The following is a 1,061-nucleotide window of genomic DNA, read 5'->3' as shown; positions in this document are numbered from 1 at the left end:
CCCCCACCGGCAGGGAAACGGGGAGATCCCACCCTGGGGCAAAGCAGCTCTGCCAGGGATGTGAGAGGGGACCCCAAAAATCAGGGGGAGGGGGGGGGCAGAAGAGTCCTGGGGTAGCACCCACACCCCTTGGGGCAGTACCCACACCCCTGGGGGGAGCACCCGCACCCCTCGTCCCAGGCGTGTGACAGCACCAAGCCCTCTCGCCCCCTCTCAGTCCGCAGCCCCTACGGTGTGTGCTGCTACAAGGAGATGTTCGTCCAGAAGAAAATCCCTGCCTTCCTCATCAGGAGCTACCAGGAGACGCCTTCCCACTGCTCCCGCAAGGCTGTGCGGTGAGTATACCCTTCCCTGGCATTTGTTCTGCCTTCAGGGATCCCCCAAAATGAGCCTCCCCCAGTGGGTGCTGTGGCTGGGGCTGCCCTGCCCCGGCTCTTCACGTGCACCTCCCTCCTCACTGCTTTATCCCAAATAGCCCCAAAATCCCCCATTTCAGCTGCCAGCCAGAAAAATGGGAAGGAAGCTGACGTTTCAGAGATTGCTAAAAGTCATCACCTCTGGGGAATGTGGGGGGCAGGATCCTGCAGGCATCCCCAAGCTGGGGGGGGATCCCCAGGGCACGGCCAGATCCTGCACCCCCCCAGCTAACACAGCCCCTCTCTCCCACAGCGTGGAGCTGCTGAAGGGGAAGACGTTTTGTGTGGACCCGGAGCAGGACTGGTTCCAGCAGTACCGGCAGCAGAAGGAGTCGACTCGCACCTCCACGTGAAGCTGCCTTCCATATAAGCTCTATTTATTCGCATCCCACAATTATCTGTTGATGTTCTTGTCCCATTAAGTTACGGAGCCGGCTCCGTCCCCTCCACACTACTGTACATCCCTCGACGGGTTTAATAAAACATCTCCTGCTGACCTGCAGCTGGAATGAGACGATATAAATCCCGTGTGAGAAAAAAGGGGTAACGTCAGGGCTCAGCATTCCCGCAGGAAACCTGGGTTAGTCCAGGAGCCCCTGGGAGGGCAGGGAAACCCACAGGGCTGATGCTGAACCCCTGAGATGA

At 59.3% G+C, this 1,061-nt stretch overlaps 1 protein-coding gene across 1 annotated transcript in view; it reads left to right on the top strand.

Moving 5' to 3' along the window:
- The window catches only part of LOC104466456 (C-C motif chemokine 7-like), a 1,206-nt gene extending 437 nt beyond the window's left edge, over positions 1-769 (top strand). The window contains exons 2-3 of the mRNA XM_010079865.1: positions 218-335; positions 670-769. Coding sequence (XP_010078167.1) covers positions 218-335; positions 670-769 — 218 coding nt within the window. The remainder of the gene's footprint in view (positions 1-217; positions 336-669) is intronic.
- The last annotated feature ends 292 nt before the right edge of the window (positions 770-1,061 follow it).

Source organism: Pterocles gutturalis, unplaced genomic scaffold (assembly GCF_000699245.1).
Source record: "Pterocles gutturalis isolate BGI_N339 unplaced genomic scaffold, ASM69924v1 scaffold31614, whole genome shotgun sequence".
Classification (NCBI taxonomy): Eukaryota; Metazoa; Chordata; class Aves; order Pterocliformes; family Pteroclidae; genus Pterocles; species Pterocles gutturalis.
Note: the sequence above shows the minus strand (reverse complement) of the source record. Positions and strands in the feature narration are given on the sequence as shown.